Below are 21998 nucleotides of genomic sequence, written 5' to 3' on the forward strand. Positions count from 1 at the left end.
ATCCACCCTGGGTTTAATCTCCTACATAGTGTTTTGCGAGGACACCAGGCCCATGTGGGACCAGGACACAGGTGACACAAAGGGTAGGAAGATGAATGAGTGCTGCAAGCCAGGCTCCAGTCCCTCTGAAGCTCCAATCCTTACCCTGTCCTCCGCAGGCATAGGGGGTCAGGGGAGGTTGCAGGATGGGCCTCAACTGCCTGGGGACTTGGGGGGCGGGGGATTCTCCATGGAGGTCTGGGCGTTAGGGGGGACCCTGCCCCACCTCTCACCCCCAGAGCTAGCTAATATCCGCCCCCCTCCCACAGGCAGGTTTTGTCACACCACCCGTTTCTCAAAGAAGGGACGGGACCCAAAAAAGTTAAATTTCCTCAGGGCCACTGCGGGGGTGGTGGAATCAGACCCGGAAGCTCATAACCACAAACTCTGGATGGGCCCCTAAGCCTTGGGATTCCTTAGTGCCGGGCCCCAACCCCGGGAAGAACCGGGGGAGGCTGCCTGAATACCCGAAGAGTTCACCATGGGAAGAACCCAAGCAAAAGCGGGTGCAGGGGAGGAATTTTGAGCAGGAGGAAAGGAATAAGGCGAGGACCTATTGCTCACGGCCCCGACACCGTAGGACCGGTCCTTTTAACCCTTCCGGAAGGGTTAAGACGCTTAAGCGGGGAAAACGCGATTCCGCCCTGAGTAACACAGACCGGACTGTGCCTCTCCCTGAAACAAAACCTTAGCTCCGCCCCAAAGATGCAACAGTGAAAGAGGCGGACGCGCCCGGAAGAAGCCCAAATGAGGGCACTTCCGCCCTTTTCCAAGATGGCGCCAGCGGAAGGGGCAGGATACCGCCGAGAGATGATGGCAGCGTCGAGGCTGGAGCTGAACCTGGTGCGGTTGCTGTGCCGCTGCGAGGCGATGGCAGCGGAGAAGCGGGACCCGGAGGAGTGGCGTCTGGAGAAGGTGAGGGAAATCTTCACTGTCAAGCAGAGCCCGACTCCCGGACGGCGGCTTCCGCAACTAGCGGCCACCGGGTCTTACTCCCCAGACCCAACGACCACTCTTGACCACGCCCCTTCCGGCCGGTTCCGCCACGTTCACCTGCAGCTCCCGCCCCATTCAACTAGTTCAACTAGCTCCGCCTCCCTGGCACGTGGCTCCTCCCCTTTCAGCCCAGTCTCCCGCCCCTCCCCGTCCTGGCTCCGCCCCGTCCTGGCTCCGACGCCCCCCACTCCCTACCCTCACCCCCACTTCGAACAGGACAGGGAGGAGAGGGCTTGGCAGACCCCGCTTACACCCCTGCTTTCTCTCCCCAGTATGTGGGAGCCCTCGAGGACATGCTGCAGGCTCTGAAAGCCCAGCCAAGGTGAGTGCTAGTGGCTACAGGGGCTCCAAATCTGGCATGGGCCAGGACCGGCTCCTGCTGGGGAATCCCTGGACTCCAGCCCTTGCTGAGACCTTTCCCGGAACTAGGGACGGTGGACAGGTTTTCTTTTTCCTCTTGTCGCCTTCCAGCAAACCAGCCTCCGAGGTGATCAATGAATATTCCCGCAAGGTAGATTTCCTGAAGGGGATGCTGCAGGCAGAGAAGCTGGTGAGCCTGGATACTCTACTTCCTCAGCCCTCATCGCGCTCACCTGCCCAGGACCTGCCCCTGGGGTGACCTCTTTTCCCTCTTCTGCAGACCTCTGCCTCAGAGAAGGCACTCGCCAACCAGTTTCTGGCCCCCGGCCGTGTACCAACCACAGCCAGGGAGCGGGTACCCGCCACGAAGACGGTGCACCTGCAGTCGCGGGCTCGGTACACCAGCGAAATGAGGAGTGAGCTGCTAGGCACGGTAGGGCTTCCTCCCCGGGGCCTGGGAACCCTTTGGTTAGGGACAGTTTTGTGCCTGGGTGTAGCCAGAACAACAAATGCTGGCTGGTGCAGGGACCCTAGGGGGCCCAACAGCCTCTGCCCTGGGCCGGCAGTCTGCTTCCTGACAGAAAGGCCAAGCCGGGATTTTTCTAGATGTGTAGGAGTTTGGTCCAGGGCAAAAATGGTACCTATCTAGGGGCGCTTGGGTGGCTCAGTGGGTTAAGCCGCTGCCTTCGGCTCGGGTCATGATCTCGGGGTCCTGGGATCGAGTCCCGCATCGGGCTCTCTGCTTGGCGGGGAGCCTGCTTCCCTCTCTCTCTCTCTCTCTCTCTCTCTGCCTGCCTCTCTGTCTACTTGTGATCTCTCTCTGTCAAATAAATAAATTAAAAAAAAAAAAAGGTACCTATCTAGTTAAGCCCCAGAGTTGGCCCAGAGCAACAGAGACGAGTTTGACACAGATAGATGACTTTATCTCATCTTGCCACAGATAAACAAGTTTTTCCATCTGTAAAATGCTACGGCAAGTGTCTTTTTGAGCATTTTATGTGGATCATAATCAAAGTATGAAAAAACTGAGGTCCAGAGGTCATTCATGGGATTTGCCTGGGGCACCGAATGAGTGGTAGGGGGATGTTCTGAGAGCTGAAAGGGCAGTTTGGGGGGAGGACAGGTAGGTGACTTCATGACTCTCTCTTTTTCCCATAGGACTCTGCTGGAGGTGAGCTGCGCTAAAGAAAACAGGACTTGAGGCTTACCTGTTGTGCTGCCTCACATTCCTCACCTGGCTCCCCCAAGGTCTCCCACAGCCCAGGGAGCATAGCCTCAGGGGCAGTCACTTAGTTATGCCTGATGGGGGTACCAGGACAGAGGAGCTGCGCCCCAGAGGAAATAAAGCTGGATACTCCTAGGCCACAGGGCCAAGGTTAAACCAGCAGAAGGGACCTGGAGCCTGGGGGAGCCCACATAGGGGTTAGGGGTAAGGGAAAACTTCTTAAAAGAGAGGGGTTTTGAGCTAGGGCTTTGAAGCATGATCAGGAGCTCACCAGCAGCAGACTGGACAAGAAATGGCATTATGAGTAGCAGACACATCACAGGCACTGAATGATCAGGAAGCCGGGAAAACAGGAAACCAATCTTCTCCTTCTTCCTGCTTGGTCTTTTTCGCTTCCAGAGCCCCAGCTGGATGTGAGGAAGAGAGTGTAAGTGTCTTCAGCCCTTGGGTAGCACTGGGGGGTGGGGGTGGGGCCGGGTGGATGGAGGAATCTAGGGCCACTGAGGCACCCACCACAAGGGCCCCCACAAGCCTCTGAACCACTGATCAGAAGCCCCTTCTGGGGCTGCTCTTCCTAAAAGCCAAAGCAAAAAAGGGGAAATGGAGCCCCAGGGAAGGCAGCAGCTGGAGCCATACCCTCTGGGTTGCTTGGGAACATGTTGGTCTCTTACCCTCCCCCACCCCATCTCATGCCCCCCGTCCACCCACGTGTGAGGTCAGCGGGGTGACAGGGCCCAGACCAGGGGATGAGAAGCAGTCGGCAGCCGAGCTAGACCTTGTCCTGCAGCGACATCAGAACCTCCAGGAGAAGCTGGCAGAGGAGATGCTAGGCCTGGCCCGAAGCCTCAAGACCAACACACTGGCCGCTCAGAGCGTCATCAAGAAGGACAACCAGGTATGAGGGCAGGGGAACCCGCCCAGCCTCTGCCCCGGACATCAGAAAAGGCTTCCCGGCCGAGGGGCATCGTGGCCAGGGCTTTGCTGCATGACAGAAGTTGGACAGGGGTGCCTGGGTGGCTCAGTGGGTTAAGCTTCTGCCTCCAGCTCAGGTCATGACCTCAGGCTCCTGGGATCGAGCCCTGCATCAGGCTCCCTGCTCAGCGGGGAGCCTGCTTCCCCCTCTCTCCCTGCCTGCCTCTCTGCCTACTTGTGATCTATGTCTGTCAAATAAATAAATAAAATCTTAAAAAAAAAAAAATAGAAGTTGGACAGAAGGCAGAGGTGGAATTCCCAGCCGAGGGCACAGTACCAGCCAGGGCTAGAGAGCTGACTTGCCCCCAGGTGGCAGGGAGAAGCCACACTCGGCCGCAGTCCTGTTGACACTCTCCCACCTCTCCCACAGACCCTGTCACACTCCCTCAAGATGGCCGACCAGAACCTAGAGAAGCTGAAGACTGAGTCGGAGCGGCTGGAGCAGCACACACAGAAGTCGGTCAACTGGCTGCTCTGGGCCATGCTTATCGTTGTCTGCTTCATCTTCATCAGCATGATCCTCTTCATCCGCATAATGCCCAAACTCAAATAAAGGCCTGTCCCGGCCCACGCGGCTGTCTTCTGTCTGCTCCCCCGCTGTGTCCAGGGGCACCCTTCAGGGCGGGCAACAACACGGGAGGGTCTTCGGATGTTCCTGAGAGGAGAGGAAGCTCAGTCTAGGTGGGGCAGTGGGGCAGTGATCCAGCGAACTCCCCCCCACCCCCGGCCTCGATTCCCCTGCCCTGGTACCCACCCCACATGGGGAAAGGCCAGGGCCCAAGAAGCCACAGGAGGCCCCAGGCCTGTAGAGTCAGAGCCAAACACAGTGCCTTCATCCCTGTGCTGTTGGGGTGCGGCTAGAGGGTGGGCGGAGAAATGGGGCTATGTTTTGAGATCAGCCTGAAGGAGGGAGCATCAGGGCTGGGCCTTCCTTGAGACTGAAGGTGACAGTTCAGAGATAGGACTTAGTCCAACCGCCACCTGAGCTCTCAGGAAACTAGAGGCTTCACCAAATCATTCAACAAACATGTGAGGGTCTGTGGAAACTCTGCCCTGCCAAGGTCATAGCCTGATCATTTCAGATGAGAACTGCGTGGGCACTACTCCCGAGGTGGGACCCTGGAAGAGGTCATAGAGTGGGAGTCCTGGGAGAACCACTGGTCCTGGGCTCTGCTCACCCTCACTCCAGATGATGGTGAAACCTATAAAGGGGGGTGACCAAGGGAGCTCAGTGAGGGAGGCTGGGCAGGTGACAGGAGCACAAGGGTGTCCCAGACCCATGGGAGTGTGAGTGGGCAATATGGGGACCCCTGTCAACATTGGTGTAAAAACACTAAGTAAAGCTTTTTATTTTATTTTTTAAAAGATTTTATTTATTTATTTGACAGACAGAAACCACAAGTAGGCAGAGAGGCAGGCAGGGGTGGAGGGGAAGCAGGGTCCCCGCTGAGCAGAGAGCCTGAATCGGGGCTTGATCCCAGGACCCCAAGATCATGACCCAAGCCTATGGCAGAGGCTTAACCCACTGAGCCACACAGGCGCCCAAGTAAAGCTTCTTATAAGCTCTAATGGCAACTTTTAATAGGTCTTAAAGGCATCTGGCTGGTTCAGTCAGTACAGCATGCAACTTTTGATCTCAGGGATATAAGTCTGAACCCCGCTTTGGGTGTAGAAATTACTTAAAATCTTTGAAGAAAAAAGTAGATCTTAACAAGGCTCACACTTAAGATGCAGAGATGGTTCAATAGGAAGGTTTTTTAAAAATATTTTTATTTATTTATTTGAGAAAGAGAGTGAGAAATACGGAGAGAGTAGGGACGCCTGGGTGGCTCAGTTGGTTGGACGACTGCTTTCGGCTCGGGTCGTGATCCCGGAGTCCCGGGATCGAGTCCCGCATCGGGCTCCCAGCTCCACGGGGAGTCTGCTTCTCCCTCTGAACTTCTCCTCACTCATGCTCTCTCTCACTGCCTCTCTCTCAAATAAATAAATAAAATCTTTAAAAAAAAAAAGAAAGAAATACGGAGAGAGCATGACAGCGGGGAAGGTCAGAGGGAGAAGCAGACTCTGCAGAGCAGGGAGCCCGAGGCGGACCTCGATTCTGGGACTCCAGGATCATGACCTGAGCCAAAGGCAGTCGCTTAACCCACTGAGCCACCCAGGCGCCCAGGAAGTTTGTTAATAGCCACATTAATGCATCAGGAAAGAAAATCATAGGGTGAAATGATACACTGTACTGTTCAGCATCTATCACTCAACATCTCAATAAACAATAAGCAAGATAGATATTTTCCTCACTTAACTGCAAAATCTCAAGCCAAGCATTGAACTTAGTGAACAAACACTGGCAATTCTGCCATCAAAGAGAGGAAGGTAGAGATGATGCCCACAGTCCACCTGACTCCCCCAAAGACAACATAGTCTGGAGGTGCTGGTCAGTACAACTGGACAAGAAAGAAGAGATCAGACTGAGAAATGGAAAAAAAAAAAAAAGGCAAAGTTCTTTGCAGGTGATACAATTATATGAGAAACCCAAACTAACTTAAAAAAAAAGGGGGGGGGCTCTGTAAACAGGAGAATTCAGTAAAATAGCAAGGGATTTAATGAATATTTAGTTTCCTACATGGGGGGGCAAAAAAGCCTGTAAAATGTATCGGACGGCCTCACCTGTAACAGTGAAAGAAGACGCACTACTTGGTTAAACGACATCCTTGGCATACAAAGAGCTCCCAAAAACAAACAAGAAGAAGAAAATGTGCAGGAAAAGAAAGACAAATCATTTCTGAACTTTTCTCACATGAGATTAGTCAAGACTTAAAACTTCGAAGATACACTTGCGGGAAACTGTAATAGCACTGGAGTTAACAAAAGTGGGGAAAACCGTTTTCTCCCACAACTGGTCAGAGTATAATAATCTAATGATTACAGAATAATCTAATGATTACAGAAATATTTTAAAATATAAAAACCACCTCTTTCTCAGGCCAGAAACACCCAAGGGTCAGAGAAAGTGAGTCAGCAGCTCCAAATACACAACAAATACGTCCGGTCCCGTCCGGTTGGACGCTAACCTGGCTTCAAAAGCGGATACTCTTCCCTTAACGCTGGGTCCCGCCCCCTCGCCGCCAACCCCGCCCAATCTCCCTAGGCCCCGCCCCGCCCTGTGGAGCGACCCCGGCACTTGGGTCCAGCCTTTGAAGTTAACGTACAACACAGACTCAGGCGCCTCTGAGGCAGCGGACCCAAACCCGGAGACCCGGACGCTGGGACAGGTAAACCCTGACGGGAGCAGTCCGTGCGGCCCGCAGCTGGGGCGGAGGTCCCGGGGGACCTCTCGGGGGACCTCTCGGGGGACGGTGTCCGTGGGCTTCACACGCCCTAGCAGGCGAGGCTGCGGCAGCGCGGGGGTAAACTAGAGGCGGGGCCATCCAGGATACACGGTGGCGTCACGCGCGTCGCGCCTTTCCGGGTTACGCAGCCGGGGGCGGGCTGCTCTGAGAGCCAATCGGGTGCGTCTATGCACATAGAGGCGGAGCTAGAGATCTCGCCAGTTGCGGAAGAGTTGGCCGCTCCCGGGTCCGCCTCCCCGTACGTCCTCCAGCCTTCCCCGCCTCCAGGCGCGCCCCTCTCTGGTGCCCGCAGGCAGCTCGCCGACCGACCCCCCCATGCGGGGGCCACGGCGCCCCCCGCAGGACCCGCTCGCCGCCCCGGGGACGCCCGAGCGGCGCCTCCCTGAGGCCGATGCCCACCCGGGAGTCCCCCAAGACCCGCGGCTGCCGGGGGGACCTGCAGACCCGCCCGCCTGGCCCTGGGCCCCCGGTGAGTCTGAACGGGAGGAGGGTCCCCCGGCCGAGCCTAGGCAAGAAATTCATTCCCGCCAGTTTGAGGGATTCCGGCTTCCCCATACCCTGGTTAACTCCAAACCAACCATGATTCCTGCGGCACCCGCAGCGATTGGTGCCTCCAGGCCCGGAAACCAGCGCCACCCGCGCTCTGCGCGAGCGTCAACCAGGAGCGCACAGGGCAAGGCCCAAGAAGATTGTATTTGAGGATGAGCTGCCCTCCCGGGCTCCCTTGAGCACCAAGAAGTCTATGGAAGCCATCCCCAGGGGGCATATGCCAAGGCCCCACCTAGTGTCCGACTATGAGCTGTGAGTGTTCCTGATGCCCGGGAACAGGGAAGGGGCCTGAGGTTGGGGTTTTGACAAATGAATAAGAGTTTACTAAATAGTAACAAGAGAAAAGGGGCATTTGGGGCAGGGAGTCCAACATGGGCAAAGAAGAACAAATTAAAACGATCGGGGGAAAGGGATGGGTTATTTCCACTCACTGTCTGCCCCACTTTAACCCTGCAGTAAGTACCCACAAGTGAGCAGTGAGAGGGAGCGGAGCTGCTATGCTGCCGTGTTCCAGGACCAATACACAGAGTTCTTGGAGCTCCAGCGGGAGGTGGGCTCTGCACTGGCAAAGCTCCAGCAGCTAGAGACCTTGCTGAACTCACTGCCCAAGCCCCGAAGCCAGGTCAGCCCCAGCAGAAACACCTGTCCCACAGTCTTCCAGGTGGTGGACTCTGGCCTCTGGGACACCCGCCTGGGTCCGGGTCTCTGGGTCCCCTGCCTCTTCTAGGCTGGGTGGGGGCCACAGCATAGGGGCCAAGGTCAGCCCTGGAGGTCCTCATTAGATGGGTCACTTTGTCTGTCTGAGCCTCAGTTTCCCCATCCGTCCTTGGATTCAGCATTCTCTGAGCCCCACCCCCTTCTCCACTTGCAGAAGGAAGCCCAAGTTGCTGCCCGTGTCTGGAGGGAATTTGAGAAGAAGCAGACGGTAAGTTGTGTCCGCTGAGTCCCACAGGCTGGCCTTTGTACCCCTGACCCTCGCATGAGGCTCAGGGTACCCAGTTTCAAGGAAAGAAAACTGAGGCCCAGAGAGAAAGAGGCAAAGGGTTAGCCACTGAGGCTCAAAGTACCCCATGGACTTTCCTGGGTCTTGCCCTGCCCAGGACCCCAGCTTCCTGGACAAGCAGGCTCGTTGTCACTACCTGAAGGGCAAACTGAGGCACCTCAAGATGCAGATTCAGAAGTTCGATGAGCAAGGAGACTGCAAGAGCTCTGTGTACTTCTGAGTGCCCTGGCGGACAGGCAGAGGGACACATCGAGGTGGCGGTTCCAACTTGCCCTCACTTCTTCTCCTACCTCCTGGCTTTAGCTCCTGCTTTTACCCGCTCCTGGGGTAGCTTTGGCAAATGCCTCAGCCTTTGAGACCCAGCTCTGATGGTGCCTCCTCCGGGAATCCGTCCCAGGACCTCCTCAGGGACCAGCAACCCAGAGCCCAGATCTCAGCCCATCCCCTGCAAGCAGGTCTTGCCTAAGTCTCTATCTCAGTGTAATAAACATTTATGAAATGCCTGCTGTGTACAGCTGCTCAACACTCCTGGGTTCACTCGGTTGTCACCAAAAAAATTGTTCTCCCATTTTCCCGAGTTAAAAATCGAAGTTCAGGGAAAGGGACTTATCCCAGCAGGGTGTGAACTTTTGTCTGTCCAGAGGGTTCCCTCTCCACCCAGAGCCTCACCCGTGGCCTTCTGGTGGGAAGCTGAGGGGCCGACACCCAGCATTACTTAACCTAGCCAGGCTTGGGCTGGGGGAGCTCCAGGAGCCAAAAATCTCCAGTAACTGGGGCGCCTGAGTGGCTCGGCTGGTTGAGCATCTGTCCGGTTTCAGCTCAGGCCATGGTCTCGGGGGTCATGTGATCAAGCTCTGCCTTGGGCACCGGGCTCAGTGGGGAGTCTGCTTCTCCCTCTTCCTCTCCCTCTGCCTCTCTCGCTTTCTCTAAAATAATTAAATAAATCTTTAAAGAAAAAGCTTCCAGTAACAGAGGGAGGGCTGGCTGAGGACCCTCCCTAGTCTTGGTTAGTGGGCATCCTACTGAATTCCTTTGGCAGAACACCGGGGACTTCCTGAAGGGGGCAGACTCAGCCCAGGAGACCCGCTGGATTCCCTAATGCTGACCCAATCCGAGCCTTAAAAATCACTTCTCCCGGGGCATGGCAGGCTGAATGGCAGGCTGAATGGTGGCTGACTCCAGGGTCACAGCTCTTAGGCCTGGCTCTGTGGGAGAGTCCCGTGGTGCCCACTCCATGCCCACCCCGAGACAGGGTGGGTGGGGCACTGGTAGGGGCAGGCTCCCCATGGAGGGCCTTGTGACAATTTCTTAAAGATTGTATTTATTGGGGCACGTGGGTGGCTCAGTCATTAAGCGTCTGCCTTTGGCTCAGGTCATGATCTTGGGGTCCTGGGATTGAGCCCCACATTGGGGTCCTGGGATTGAGCCCCACATTGGGCTCCCTGCTCAGTGAGAAGCCTGCTTCTCCCTCTCCTACTCCCCCTGCTTGTGTTCCCTCTCTGGCTGTGTCTGTCTCTCAAAAAATAAAATAAAATCTTAATTAATAAATAAAGTCTTTATTTATTTGAGAGAGAGAGAGGGAGAACACAAGTTGGGGGGAAGGAGCAGAGGCAAGAGAGAAGCAGACTCCTTGCTGAGCGCAGAGCCTGACTCGGGGCTTGGTTCCAGGACCGTGGGATCATGACCTGAGCTGAAGGCAGATGCTTAATGACTGAGCCACCCAGGTGCCCCTGGGTAGGGTTTTATAAGAGTTCTGCAGTCATGCCTAGATAGACATCCCCGTCTCTGGCCTGGGGACTGGACAGCAGGATAGACAGAATCTAATAGGGCATCTCAGTCCGGCCCAATTGGAGGGCGCATACATTTGCTTGCCTGCAGGACATCGTGGAAGATGTGGACCCCAGGCAGAAACTGTCCCCCTTCCCAATGGGAGCCCAGTATTCTCTCCATCCCATTCCTGCCTCAGTCCCCTCTGGGGACAGAGCATATCCATGAGACCTCCATTTATCCCTCAGGAAATGGATTCAAACACTGTCTTCCCGCTTAGGCCTCTTCCAAGATGGACATGAAGGAGGCTGGGTGCTCATGGGAAGCGTTTTGGAGGAGGTTTAAGGGCTGAGCACAGACCCAGCCTGCAGAGCAACACCTGAATTTTTCCCTGTTTTCAAAGGGGCATCTTTGATGGAGGGCTCGTCTTCCTGGCCTGCCCCCACCATCCAGGCTCTTTCTCCCTGCGCTCTAGAACCACAGTCCTGACCATCAGTCTCAGGGGCACCCTTCCCACCACAGAGCTGGGCCACAAGCCTCTGAGGCCGGGATGGCAAGGTCCCAGTGCCATCACCCCACATCAACTTAAAGTCCACATTTCAGTTTGTCCTTTGATAGCCCACCTTCCAGATGCCAGTCTCTGAAACGAGTTACTTCAGTTACATGTGAGAAGAAACCAAACTCAGAGGGCTCAGGCACAAAAGGGTAAATTAGGGATCATGGAACTGAAGAACCGAGAGGTTTCAGGTATGGCTTGATCCAGGGGCTCCAAAGGCATCCTGGGAAGTTGGTCCTCCTCTTTTGGCTCTGCTTTCAATTACATCCTACTTCCAAATCCCGCCATCAAATCTCAGTGGCCCAGCTGTGGGCTACACGCCCTCCCTGAACCAATTGCTGTGGCCAGGGGAATGGAGGGCTCTGTCTAAACATGTGGCAGGACTACCCCCAAATGTTTCTTTTGAGGACACTGGGGCCCAGATACCATGACTAAGAGCTGACCAAAGGAAACAATAAGGTGTCTGGTCCAAGCCCTGTGTGAATCCATGAGGTCCACCTTCACAGGCCAAAGCCTGAACCTGAACCTGAGCCATCTACAGAACTCAACTCCTATCGACTCACAGCTGACTGCTGGACCCCTCCCGGCTCCCAGCTGCTTCCCCACAAAAACAGCAAGTAGGGCTTTCCTAGGTTGTGTGTGTTCCAGATGGATGGGAGTGGGTGGCGATGGTGCCGTGCCCCCCCCCATCCTACCCTCCCCTCACAAAGATGATGGAGGCCACGCAGGTAGGAAACATCTTTATTATTGGCCTTGATTCATTCATCATATAGTGTCCAACGTGGATTACGTGTCCAGACAATCTGCCTGGCGCGTTACTATGCCGGCTCCTCTGGTCCAGATGCCAGGCCGTCACACAAGGGAACCCAACCCCACCGGCCCCAAAAGTTCATGCTTGGGGTGCTGAGCGCCAGGCTGTCCCAGGAATGGGTCCCTCGGTCCCTCCCCCTCTATTCTGGCCAGGAGTTCTGGGGAGGCCGAGGCTGGAGCCTGGACAAGCACTCTCTTTTTGGTTTTGTGATCATTTAAAAAACAGAGGAGACAAACGTTTCACAGTCTTTAAAAAATAGGAGTCTGAGGAGAGAAGCCAAGGTCCTCCACTTGGGGGCCCCGCATGAGGCCAAAGCATCCGTGTCCCTTGAGGTGTGCAGACCCAGCCGTGGCATGGCCGGCCCAGCAAAGTCACTGGCCAGAGCCGTAGGGCCAATTGAAGGTACTTCCTGACAGCAGCATGTCTCGGATCAGCGTCTCGATAGGCGTCTTGCCCACCAGGCGCATGAAGAACAGCTGGGAGATGAGGGAGGCGGGGACAGCGCGCAGGGCCGGGAGCCGCAGCAGCAGACGCCCGAAGCGCTGGGGCTGGGACGGGTACTGGGCCCTCACATACTCTGTGAGGGCCACCTGCGCCTTCTCCTGCAGGCTTTCCACGTGCGCTGGGTCGGAGAGGCCACAGGCGTCTGGAGAGACAAGGGTCAGGTCGATCAGGTGGGAAGTGGCAGGAGAACACGAGGCCCCAGGGGTGACAAGAGGGCACCACTCGGGAGTGGGGGAGGGCATTCAGGTGGGAGGTGGAGGCCTGAGGCACGAATGGGGGCATCTTGGGCAGTGCCAATCCTCAAGAGACACTGGGGTGACCTCCACTGAGGCCAGTAACACAGGAGTGTGGACAGTGGTGTCTCAAGGACAGAGGAGCCCCGACTGAGGCCTTTGGCAAGGTGACGATTTCTAATCCAGCTCAAGGAGAGGAGCAGCTAGGGAAGGGACTTGGAAGGGTCAACCCCAGAGGGAATAGTCAGACAGAATGGCCTAGGGTGTCAGTGAATGTGACAACATCTAAACTGGGGACCCATAATGGGTAAGGTAGAGAAAGAATCTTCTGGGGAATGAGGGGCAAAGCCACATTTATCAAATGAAAGCCACCTCTCAGAGTGGCCTAAGTCTGGTTCTTGCATCCCTGACCCCACCAAGACACCTAGTGGGATCTGAAACCTTCCAGAGTGCAGAACCAGCTGTGCCACCAGAGTAAGATAGGGCTTTGGATGCTAGATGGTTAACCTAGGACTAGGAAGGTATTGGGACAACCCCGCCCTAGCCCCACCCACAGTGGGAGGCCTCCAAGACACGCCCCTGCTCAGTCCCACCTCCAGGGGCCCCTGATGCCAGGAGGCTACCTTGGGGACAGATGGGGAGCCCTGGTTCAGAAGTCTGAGGGCCCAGGAATTAGGGCGTGGAAAGCGCAGGGAAGGCCAGCGATCCCGGCCCGGCTGCATCCCTAGCTGCACAGTAAGCAGGAAGAAGCACCTGATTTGGCGGATGAGGGTCTGAGGTGCTGGGGAGGACAAAGGTCAGGACCAAGGGCCAGAACCAGGTATCCAGGACCTCCCTCCCTCATCCTCCCTCCTCTCAATCTGCTCAGGGCCGAACAGCACCTTGATGAGAGAATGGAGGTCGGGGACCCGGATCTCAGGGAGCCTGGGAATCAAGCAGAGAGCCTGGTGGGGCCTCAGTCACGGGGCCGGGCACAGCTGCGGCTCTGGAGAGCCGGGCTCAGGGCTCTCAGGGAGACCGGGGGCAGGGTGTCACACTGCCCCATCAGCGCTCAAGCACGTGCTGGGCAACAGGTCCGGCCAGCTACGGTAGGGGTGGGGGGGTGGGAAGGGGAGGAAAGCCGGGGTCAGGGTCCAGGTCGCCCCCCACCATGCAGCCTCCCATACCCGAGCGCGAGCGCATCTCACCAGGCGTGAAGAGCGCGATAGCCTTGAGGCAGCCGTACTCAGCCGAGTCGACCTGCAGGCGGCCCAGCTTGTCCACCTGCTCCTGGAAGGCGCGCACCTGGTCCATGAAGGCCACGGCGCGCTCGGCGGCCATGGGCGCGGCGTGCAGGCCGGCGGCGGCCAGGAGTGGCGCCGTGTGCAGGGGCAGTGCCGCCTGCGCCGCGTTCAGCACGAAGAGCTCGCTCCAGCTGAGGCGCAGGAGCGCCACCTGGTCGGCCACAGGCAGCTCGGGGAAGAAGGGCGCGTGGCGCGCCCACTCCACGGTGCTGAAGAGCAGCCGCGCCGCCAGCTCGCACACGTTGTCGATGCCCAGCACCGCGCCCGCCGCGCCGCCCCCCGCGCCGAACGCGCCCGCCGCGCCCGCACCGAAGCGCCCGGCCGCCGCGGGGTAGGGCTCGGCGCGCAGCAGCTGCGCGATCAGCTCCGACACCGGCTGCCCGGGGAAGAGGTCTCCGCCCGCGGCCGCCAGCGCCGAGCCCGGGGGGCTGCCCGAGGAGGCGGCCACGGCGCCGGGTAGCGAGTGCGGGATGCGGCCGCGCTGCACCGCTGTGGAGATGGAACGGAGATGGGTGGGAAGGAAGGAAAGGAAGGGGGCAGGAGCGGAGGGAGGAGAGAGGGGTACCCCGCAACCCCGCCACCGCAGGGAATCCGGCGGGGAGGGGGTCGGGGGATGGGGGAGGGATTGAGGGACAGAGAGACCAGACAGGGGAGAGGGAGGGAAGGAACAAGGGGGGAAAGTGGGTATCCAGGGCCATGGGGGGCAGGTGGGGAGGAAGAAAGGGGGAAAGATAACGTCATCAGAGGGTCCCTCAGCCTCTCTCCTCAAAGGCTCCCCACACCCAGCCTTTCCCTGGACCTCCCATCACACCCGACGAGTGCACAGCTCCAGTGGGAGCCCAGAGCCAAGGTCCGACCCGCCCCACCCTGCTCTGCCCTGTGCCCTCAGCCTATGGCCATGTCCTGCAGCCACCCCCACTGCCCACTGCTTGCTGATAAGCAGGGTGGTGGGATGCCTGGCCCTCTCCCTCAGAGGTGGGGGAAGCTAGACTTGTCATTCATGCCCCTGTCAATCACGGGGGTCCCAGAGCTGACAGGGGGCCAGGGAGGGGTCACCTTCAAACTACTTGCGGCCCCTGGCAGCCTATCCTTAAAGCAAGTGATGTCTCCTATGGAGATGGGATCTTTTCTCCAGCTCCCACCCTCACCGCACCCCCCAGGTCATGGCTCCCAAGGGCAGGTCTCCTCTGCAGTGACCACCCCCTCCATGCTAGGAGTGGGGTCCCAGCCGTACACATGAACAGCCATCAGTAGCCTTGCCTGTTAAGGGGGAATAAGGGGAGCACCAACTGCTGGCCAGTGTCCCTAGGATTCAGATGAATGGGAAGGAGGACACTGAGGCACAGAGGGATAGTTCACCTGACCTGTGCCACGGTGGGTGGGGTGCAGGGACAGACTGGGCTGCAAGCCAGACAGAAACTAATCTTTAATGAGCTGGCATGCCCTGTCTCATCTCCATGAACTTCTGGTCAACCAGCCAGGGAATGAATGGGGGGAAGAGACTGTGGGTGGGAACCAGGGGCTAGCAGAGCTGAGCAGGGAAGCGGGGGCTTGGGTTCGAGGCTCCACAGGACTTCTGTGTCTCAACCATCAAAGAGGTGTAGCTGGATATGGCCAGAGAGTGGATCCCATCTCAACCCCCTGCCCCCCAGGGGGAGGGGAGGGACCTATTCCTCTGGGCCCTTTGCTCACTCAGTTCTAAACCCCATATCCCACCATTCACCCCCCACCCAGCCATGGTCTGACCTCAAAGCCTTTGCACTCACTGTTCCTGCTTCCTGAGAACCCCTTCCCCAGCTCTCCCTCTCTATTCAGCCCAAACTGTGTGGGTTCAAGTCCCAACCCAACTCTACTGCTCTCTGACCCTGGGAAATGACTTCTTCACCTCTCTGCTCTCGGTGCTCCATTTCCCCACCTGTAAAATGCAGATGGTAATGATACTGATGATAGCCACCACTAAATTAACGAGAATCCAACTTGCTTGGAACAGCACTAGGCATATAGTAAGGGCGAAATGGGCAGTATTCAAGCCAAGAAACACATATTAAGCACCTTCAATGTTCTAGGCCCTGGATAGGCACGGGGGCTATGTCAGAAAACAAGACAAACACAAGTCCCTCTCCCCAGGGAGTGGACATTCTGGTGGGGGAGCAAGTAACTACAGAGCAAGGTAGATAGTGCCAAAGAAAGGAGGATGGTGAAGAGTGAATCAGGAAGGCTTCTCTGAGGTGGTGTTTTTTGAGCAAATCTTGAAAGAGATAAGGGGCACCTGGGTGGGCTCAGCATTTCAATTCTTGATTTCTGCTCAGGTCATGATCCCAGGGTTGTGAGATTCAGCCCTGCACTGGTCTCTGCCCTAGGTATGGAACCTGCTTAAGATTCTCTATAGCCCTCTCCTGCTGCCCCTCCCCCCACCTCTTGAAAAGAAAAGAGAAGAAGAGGTAAAGAAGCCATGCCGGTATCTGGGGTAAGAGTGCTCCAAGCAGTGGCATCAGCCTGTGCAAAGGCCCTGAGGTGGACTGTGCTTGGGGCATAAGCTTTGATTATGATTTTTTTCCCCACTCCCGAGACTTTGGAGATCTGAAGCCCTGATCTGAAGTACATCAGGACTTTAGGTCAAATGGACAAGTAGAGGCAAAAATCCAGGTTGTCAGGGTGGGGCAAGTCATACGGGAACTTAAAAGGACTAAAGAGTAATCAGACGGTCTTAAGAGAAAGACTGAGTGGCCATTGCCAGAGCTCTTCCCAGCAGCCAGCAGAGAAGACACCAGCTTTAGAGCAGGCTAGACTTAAGAAGCAGTGAAGAGCCGCCAGCCTGCCCCACACCAGTCCTGACAGAGATAGGAAGCCCAGCCTGGGGTGCTCATCCCGCCAGTCAGGTCCTGCTCCTGAGCCCACCAGGCTCCACGTGGCAGCCTGTGGGTTCCAGCTGAATTCTAAGAGTGCTTGGTCCAGGTCTGGGCCCAGCCGTCCCTGCACACAAGTCCCCAGGGCAGAGACAAGGGACTGGGCCTCCCTCTGGCTCCCGGTGCCCAGGGTCAGGCGGAAGGGTAAGCTGCCCTTTGCCTTAATCGGGCGAGTTCCTGCCTTGGACAAACACAAAGCAGAGGGTGGAGGATGAAGAAAGCAATCAAAAAAAAAAAAAAAAAAAAAAAAAAAAAAAAGCCACCCTTGTTCAGACAGCACAGGCCAGGCTAAGGGGACACACGGGTCACCAAGGTGTCAGGGCCAAGGAACCTGACTCTGAGGCCAGAGGGCCCAGAGAGGAGGGGCTGGGGAGCAGAACTGTCCTAATGGGGGCCTGAATCAGGGTGTCCCTTGCATCCCTGGCTCATCTGCCGGTGACTATAGCTAATTGGATTCCTCTGGCCCGGGGCCAGACTGAAGCCTACAGTGGGATCGGCGGTAACAAGGTTAGCAGGCGCCAGACCCCACCCTCCACAGGTCCCAGACCCCTGAGACAGGCTGCTTGTTGGCCCTCTGCCTGCCCTACTCCGGGCAGGTACTCACCCTCCTTCCTCATGCCCACCCGGAAGCACTTTTTCAGGCGGCAGTACTGGCACTGGTTCCGGTGATGCTGGTCGATCTGGCAGTCACGGTTAGACCTATAGGCAGGCAGGGGGCCACCATGACACTCACGCCCTGCCCCTGGAGCCAGCCTCTAAGCCACCTTTGAAAGCTGCACCTGAGAAACGTCAGTGCCCTCCCCCACCCTCCTGGCCCCCGGGCTGGGCAGGTATCCCCAGGTGATCACAGGGGCTACGCCTGCAAATTTGCAACAAAGTAGGTAAGCACGCCAGGGAGGGTAGTGTTGGAACTGGGTTTTGAAGGATGAATAGAAGTTCCCCCAGAGCATGGGGGCGCCTGGGTGGCTCAGTGGGTTAAAGCCTCTGCCTTCGGCTCAGGTCATGATCCCAGGGTTCTGGGATGGAGCCCTGCATCGGGCTCTCTGCTCAGCAGGGAGCCTGCTTCCTCCTCTCTCTCTGCCTGCCTCTCTGCCTACTTGAGATCTCTATCTGTCAAACAAATAAATAAAATCTTAAAAAAAAAAAAAAAAAAAAGTTCCCCCAGAGCAGAGAGGCAATTCCAGGCAGAGGCGTAAGGAGAGCTTTAAGGCTGGAGACAGTTTCATTTTACTTGGTCACTGCGGGGACCAAGAGATGGGTGTCTTTGTCCCAAGGGCAATGTGAGAACAGCAAAGAAAGGTATGTGGTCAGGGAGCCGGGCCTTGGAGGTTAACTAAGACACTAGGGCCAGGTCAGGGCCAGTCTTCTCTGGGCACAGTAGGGCCCCAGGATTGTCACCCTGCACAAGATTGCCACCAATGAATAAATGAATGAATCAATGAATGAACCCCTGTGCTCCCTTTTAAGATCCCACACCCATGTGGCCTCCTCTGGGGGAACACCTTCCAACTCCCAGCTGAGCCCAAGAAGCTTCCTCTGCATGGCCCTCAGGGATCACGGCCTTTTCCAGGGTTGGGATGGGGGCCCCGCCCAGCAACAGAGTGAGCTCCCCGTCTAGGATCAGTCCCAAGCAGGAAGGTTCAGGCCCTTGTTCTTCACATTTCTCCAGCACTTCTTTCCCTTAGACCCTACCCCTGTGCTCCCTCGGTGTCTCTCTACCCTAGGCTCCAGGCTCTTGAAGTCCCAGACCTGGGGCAGACACTCCTGGGGTCCCAGCTGGGTACCAAGAGGGGACCCAGAGACAGTCGCAGAGTAAAACGAACTCTCAATGAAGTTAAAATTCAAACACATCTCAGCCACAGGTACTCAGCCCCAGCCCTGGGGCGGCAACTTCTCCACCGAGACTCAGTTTCCTCATCTGGAAATGGGAGGCCCGGTGCCGGCTCTATATGCGATGCACTGGGTCTGGGGGAGTCTGGGGGGGCTTTTGGGGAGGGTGTCCGGACCCAAGCCCAAGCCAGGGGGTTCTCAATGGCAGGTTCAGGAGAGCTGAGGTCCTTCGGGTCTCCGAGTGTCCAGGTCCCACAGCGCCAACCTCTAAGCCCAGGCCTCTGTCCCCTGCCGGGCCTTAGCCCCCAGGAAGAGGCCCTGCTAGGGTGGAGGGAGCTCAGGCAGAACCAGAACAAAGCCCGGCAGGCAGGCAGTGGGAGGGTCCTGGGCAGCCGGGTGGAAACAGCCGGGCCTGGGGCAGACAGGCAGGCAGGCAGGGGCCCAGCCCTCAGGACCTCAGGGGAGGTCTCTGCCTCAACTTCCCCAGCTGCAGAGTTGAGACAGATCTCCTGTCCCTCCAGACGGGGAAACAGTAAGTTCCATCTGTTATCCCACCTAAGGAAAACATGCTTTACCCAAACCCACGGCCCAACTCAGCCTCCTCCCAAGGCTTCTGGCCTCTGGTCCAATTCCATCCCTGCCCTCCCTTGCTCACCTACCCTCCTCTCTGGCTCCCTGTCATCCTCAGTCCAGCACTTCTGATCCACTCACCTCTAAGTTCTCCCATGCCTGGGTGGTCTCATCTTACAACACTGCTCCCCTAACCTGCTACTGAGTGTTTGCCTGGGCCACACTCTCCCCAGAAGTGCCCTTCACCTCCTCTACCTGCCAAACCCCTCCTGCCTTAAGGCCTACCTCCGAGGGACCTCCTCCAGGCAGTCCTCCCTGAACCTTGGGCAGAGCCCCTTGCTCTCTCCTGGGGCTCCGAACCCATCTCTCCCCTGGGCCCACCCCAGACTCCACAGGCAGGGAGCATCTGTGCCTCACTGTGCCTTCTCTAGGCTGGGAGAGATCTGGGATCGGAGCTGGGGGTCTCTCTGAGGGGCTGGCATCAAACCTCCCAGGCTAGGCCCCGAGGGGACTTTGCTGAACCAATCTGAGGCTCAGAGAGGGCCAGAGACTTCACCGGGTCACACAGTACAGATCTTCTGGAGAATCTGCCAGCCCCAAACAACGCCCCCCCTCCCCTGCCTTGTAGATCCCTGCTCCCACCTTCAGAGAGCCCCCTGGGACCCCAGAGCCACCGAAGCTCCTCCCTTGCCCTCCCCAAAGACCTGGCCAGAGAGCAGGCGGGTATTCCCGCATCAAGAATGAGGCCAAAGTCTGGTGGCCCAGTTAGCACTGGAGGAGGGATCGAGCCAGCTCTCCCACACATACACGCACACACAGCTACCCCAGACAAGGCCCTGACCGCAGACCTGGGGCCAAACTCCAGCCTCTGGTGCCCAGGACCCCGCCCTCTGGCTTCACCAACAAGCCCTCCGTCAGCTGCCCTCTCCCTGGGGACACCCTGCCCAGGACTCCGCCGCTCCCCTCTTCCCTACCCCAGTTCCCCTTGCTAAGCCCCAACTGGGGCAGGGTCTCCCCCTGGGTGCCCTAGGGCAGGGCCAGGACCTCGCTGGGCCTCAGTTTTGCCTATCTGGAAAATGGGACTCTCCATACCAGCTTAATAGGGCCTACACATGTTCCTGTGGGGGTGGAGGGTAGGAGCTCATCAATGGATGGAAAGGGCACTCACGACTCACGGAAGAGCAGCAGCGAAGGGGGCCCTGGGCTAGACACCCAACCCCAGTACCAACCAGAGAAACCAGTAAGGCCACACCCTGTCAGCGGGGACTCCAACCTCAGAGGGCCCAGGGCTCCTTCTTGGAAACGTTCACCCCCACCCTGTCAGAGTCGACCGAAGTTTCAGGGATTTTCCAGGAGCCCCAGGCCCGCACCCACTCCTGCGGTGGGGGGAGGGTTGGAGCAGCCGAGGTGTGGTCAAACCCAGCCCCCCTCCCAGCCCTTCGGTGGCGGTTTCCAGTGACCCAAGGCCCAGAGTGAGCCCACAGTGGGGTGGGGGGGCGGGCACTCCCCCCCCGATAGGCAAGCCCAGCTCCCCCCATAGCAGGGCTACCCATGCGAAAGAGGCCGGAGGCCGCCCGGTGCCACCCCTGCCTCGCTCCCGCCGCCGCCGCCGCCTCGGTGGCCAGGGCGACTTTGGAAGTGATATTTGACCCCAAGGGCGCGCCGTATCGATCCGCGCGGCCGCAGACAATGGCCCCTGGACGCTGCGAGCTCCACAGTCCAAGTTCCACGTTCGATTCCCGCAGCGTCCCCTGCGCGCCGAGATCCCCGAGAAGGGATGCCCTGGGGTTAGGACCCCACCCCTGACAGCACCCCCCAACCCTTCCCCGCACGGAGATGACCCCTCTCCAGAGAATAGGGAGGGAGGGAGAAGGAGCAAGGAACTGGGGCGGAAGCCGCAAGAGACCACCTGAGGAGGGGGACCTGCATCGATACAGCGCCGACTGTATACACAATCCCAGGAATGGAATGGAGAAGGGGAGAGGGGTCTGTGCCCCTATCTCAGAGAGGGGAGTGGAGGCCCGGGGAAGGTCAGCGCCAGGCCCAAGGTGACCGAGCAGGTCAGAGGCCCGGCCCAAGCTGGGGCCGGGTGCACAGCGGCCGTGCGCTGAGAGGGGGCTCACCGGCAGGTGTAGCTGAGGTTGCGGCGGATGCTCCGCTTGAAGAAGCTCTTGCAGCCCTCGCAGGTGAAGACGCCGTAGTGCTTGCCGCTCGACTTGTCCCCGCACACCACGCAGTCCACCTGCAGCCCCGGCCGCTCTTCGTCGCCGGGCTCAGCGTCGCTGGCGGCGCCCGGGGGTGAGGCCGAGTCTTCCTCGGCCGCGCGCGGGTAGCCGCCCGCCTTGTCCACACCGTTCGTGTCGCCGCCGCCGCCGCTGCCGGGGCCGCCCCAGCCGCCGGTCACCATGGCCATAGCCCCAGGGCAGCGGGGCCGGGGCGCCCCCTCCGTGCTCTTCCCTCCGGGCACCCCTCTCGGCCCGGGGGGACCCTACCCGGCACGCATCCGGGCCCGGCGCACGGGGGGCACCGGCTGCACCCCCCAAAAAAGTTTTGCAGCAACTTCCTGCGGCCGGTCCGCGCGCCCGGGCAGAACTGGTCGGGCCGGTTCCAGGCCAACTTTCCCACGCGTGCGCGGGGCCGGGCCTGGGGGCGGGGGGGCGCGCTAGAGGCGCGAGCCGGGGGCCCCGGGGACTCGCGCCCCGCCGCCCTGGGGCCCCGGTGGGGGCGCGCGGGCCATGGCCCGGCGCAGGCTGCGCAGGGGGCGCCCTCTGGCCTGGCCGCCGCTTGGCCGGGGGCTGCGGCCAACTTAGCGGGCCGCCATCCAAGCGCGGGAGGCCGGGGGGAAAGTTTGGCCGCAAGTTACGCGGCCGCCCGCGGCGCGGGGGAGGGGCGGCAGGCGCGCGCCGGGGCCGGTCGCCGCGCCCCCTAGCTCCCCCGGGCCCCCAGGCGGCCGCTCGGGGCCTGCAAGGCTGCGGGCCGGTGCTTCCCGAGCTGCCGCCCCCTCTGCGGCCGCGCCTGCCCGGCCTGGGCCTGCGCCTGGGCCCGAG

General features: G+C 58.6%; 3 protein-coding genes across 4 annotated transcripts; 2 read left to right on the top strand and 1 right to left on the bottom strand.

Moving 5' to 3' along the window:
• Positions 1-272: 272 nt before the first annotated feature.
• On the top strand, positions 273-4164 carry LOC111143846 (unconventional SNARE in the ER 1). Its single transcript, XM_022497793.1, has 8 exons — positions 273-954; positions 1308-1357; positions 1507-1585; positions 1676-1828; positions 2554-2566; positions 3020-3047; positions 3341-3515; positions 3963-4164. Exons 1-8 carry the CDS (start codon positions 787-789, stop codon positions 4143-4145), a joined length of 849 nt encoding a protein of 282 aa, XP_022353501.1. The 5' UTR covers positions 273-786; the 3' UTR covers positions 4146-4164.
• Positions 4165-6784: 2620 nt separating this feature from the next.
• Positions 6785-8994, top strand: LOC111144085 (occludin/ELL domain containing 1). Of its 2 annotated transcripts, XM_022498195.1 has the most exons (6): positions 6785-6861; positions 7232-7408; positions 7541-7740; positions 7945-8110; positions 8360-8413; positions 8589-8862. In XM_022498195.1, the coding sequence occupies exons 2-6, from the start codon at positions 7331-7333 to the stop codon at positions 8709-8711; spliced, it is 621 nt and encodes a 206-aa protein (XP_022353903.1). In that variant the 5' UTR covers positions 6785-6861; positions 7232-7330; the 3' UTR covers positions 8712-8862. The 2 variants fall into 2 exon arrangements, with proteins under 2 accessions (XP_022353903.1, XP_022353902.1); XM_022498194.1 differs by lacking the exon at positions 6785-6861 and having other exon boundaries at positions 6898-7408; positions 8795-8994.
• Positions 8995-11539: 2545 nt separating this feature from the next.
• Positions 11540-21615, bottom strand: LOC111144117 (nuclear receptor subfamily 2 group F member 6). The gene is made up of 4 exons (XM_022498266.1): positions 21075-21615; positions 17156-17250; positions 13550-14134; positions 11540-12271 (listed from the first exon to the last, which is right to left on the bottom strand). Exons 1-4 carry the CDS (start codon positions 21362-21364, stop codon positions 11997-11999), a joined length of 1245 nt encoding a protein of 414 aa, XP_022353974.1. The 5' UTR covers positions 21365-21615; the 3' UTR covers positions 11540-11996.
• Positions 21616-21998: the final 383 nt, after the last annotated feature.

The sequence above is a fragment of the Enhydra lutris genome, unplaced genomic scaffold (assembly GCF_002288905.1).
Source record: "Enhydra lutris kenyoni isolate GAN:26980312 unplaced genomic scaffold, ASM228890v2 scaffoldscaffold10, whole genome shotgun sequence".
Taxonomy (NCBI): Eukaryota; Metazoa; Chordata; class Mammalia; order Carnivora; family Mustelidae; genus Enhydra; species Enhydra lutris.

Bases quoted from the DNA above. Each gene is read 5' to 3' on its own strand.
- LOC111143846 (XM_022497793.1), top strand. From the start codon at position 787: ATGAGGGCACTTCCGCCCTTTTCCAAGATGGCGCCAGCGGAAGGGGCA. The intron at 1,358-1,506 runs GTGAGTGCTAGT...GTCGCCTTCCAG, and splicing joins GCTCTGAAAGCCCAGCCAAG to CAAACCAGCCTCCGAGGTGA. The intron at 3,048-3,340 runs GTAAGTGTCTTC...GTGTGAGGTCAG, and splicing joins CTGGATGTGAGGAAGAGAGT to CGGGGTGACAGGGCCCAGAC.
- LOC111144085 (XM_022498195.1), top strand. From the start codon at position 7,331: ATGCCCACCCGGGAGTCCCCCAAGACCCGCGGCTGCCGGGGGGACCTG. The intron at 7,741-7,944 runs GTGAGTGTTCCT...TTAACCCTGCAG, and splicing joins CTAGTGTCCGACTATGAGCT to TAAGTACCCACAAGTGAGCA. The intron at 8,414-8,588 runs GTAAGTTGTGTC...TGCCCTGCCCAG, and splicing joins AATTTGAGAAGAAGCAGACG to GACCCCAGCTTCCTGGACAA.
- LOC111144117 (XM_022498266.1), bottom strand. From the start codon at position 21,364: ATGGCCATGGTGACCGGCGGCTGGGGCGGCCCCGGCAGCGGCGGCGGC. The intron at 14,135-17,155 runs GTGAGTACCTGC...CCATCTCCACAG, and splicing joins GGTGGGCATGAGGAAGGAGG to CGGTGCAGCGCGGCCGCATC. The intron at 12,272-13,549 runs GTGAGATGCGCT...TTGTCTCTCCAG, and splicing joins TATCGCGCTCTTCACGCCTG to ACGCCTGTGGCCTCTCCGAC.